Raw genomic sequence first — 749 nt, 5'->3', positions numbered from 1 at the left:
TCTCTCTCTCTGGGTTTCTCTCTCGCTCTCTCTCTGGGTTTCTCTCTCGCTCTCTCTCTGGGTTTCTCTCTCGCTCTCTCTCTGGGTTTCTCTCTCGCTCTCTCTCTGGGGTTTCTCTCTCGCTCTCTCTCTGGGTTTCTCTCTCGCTCTCTCTCTGGGTTCTCGCTCGCTCTCTCTCTGGGTTTCTCGCTCGCTCTCTCTCTGGGTTTCTCTCTCGCTCTCTCTCTGGGTTTCTCTCTCGTTCTCTCTCTCTGGGTTTCTCTCTCTCGCTCTCTCTCTCTGGGTTTCTCTCTCGTTCTCTCTCTTATGGGTTTCTCTCTCGCTCTCTCTCTCTCTGGGTTTCTCTCTCTCTCTCTCTCTCTCTCTCTCTGGGTTTCTCTCTCGCTCTCTCCTCTCTCTGGGTTTCTCTCTCTCTCTCTCTCTCTCTGGGTTTCTCTCTCGCTCTCTTTCTCTCTGGGTTTCTCTCTCTCTCTCTCTCTCTGGGTTTCTCTCTCGCTCTCTCTCTCTCTGGGTTTCTCTCTCGCTCTCTCTCTCATGGTTTTTCTCTCGCTCTCTCTCTCTCTCTGGGTTTCTCTCTCGCTCTCCCTCTCTGGTTTCTCTCTCGCTCTCTCTCTGGGTTTCTCTCTCGCTCTCTCTCTGGGTTTCTCTCCTCGCTCCTCTCTCTGGGTTTCTATCTCGCTCTCTCTCTGGGTTTCTCTCTCGCTCGCTCTCTCTCTCTCTCTCTCTGGATTTCTCTCTTGCTCTCTCTC

The 749-nt window shown here is 52.9% G+C and overlaps 1 protein-coding gene across 1 annotated transcript in view; it reads right to left on the bottom strand.

The window, feature by feature from the left end:
• The window catches only part of LOC137323387 (octapeptide-repeat protein T2-like), a gene marked incomplete at both ends in the record, with an annotated part of 1140 nt that extends 1062 nt beyond the window's left edge, over window positions 1-78 (bottom strand). The window contains one exon of the mRNA XM_067986869.1: window positions 1-78. This exon is cut by the window's left edge and continues 58 nt beyond it. Within this exon, the coding sequence (XP_067842970.1) occupies window positions 1-78 (78 nt within the window).
• Between the last annotated feature and the right edge of the window lie 671 nt (window positions 79-749).

The sequence above is a fragment of the Heptranchias perlo genome, chromosome 7, assembly GCF_035084215.1.
Source record: "Heptranchias perlo isolate sHepPer1 chromosome 7, sHepPer1.hap1, whole genome shotgun sequence".
NCBI classification, from domain to species: domain Eukaryota; kingdom Metazoa; phylum Chordata; class Chondrichthyes; order Hexanchiformes; family Hexanchidae; genus Heptranchias; species Heptranchias perlo.
This window is presented reverse-complemented; position numbering and strand designations above follow the sequence as displayed.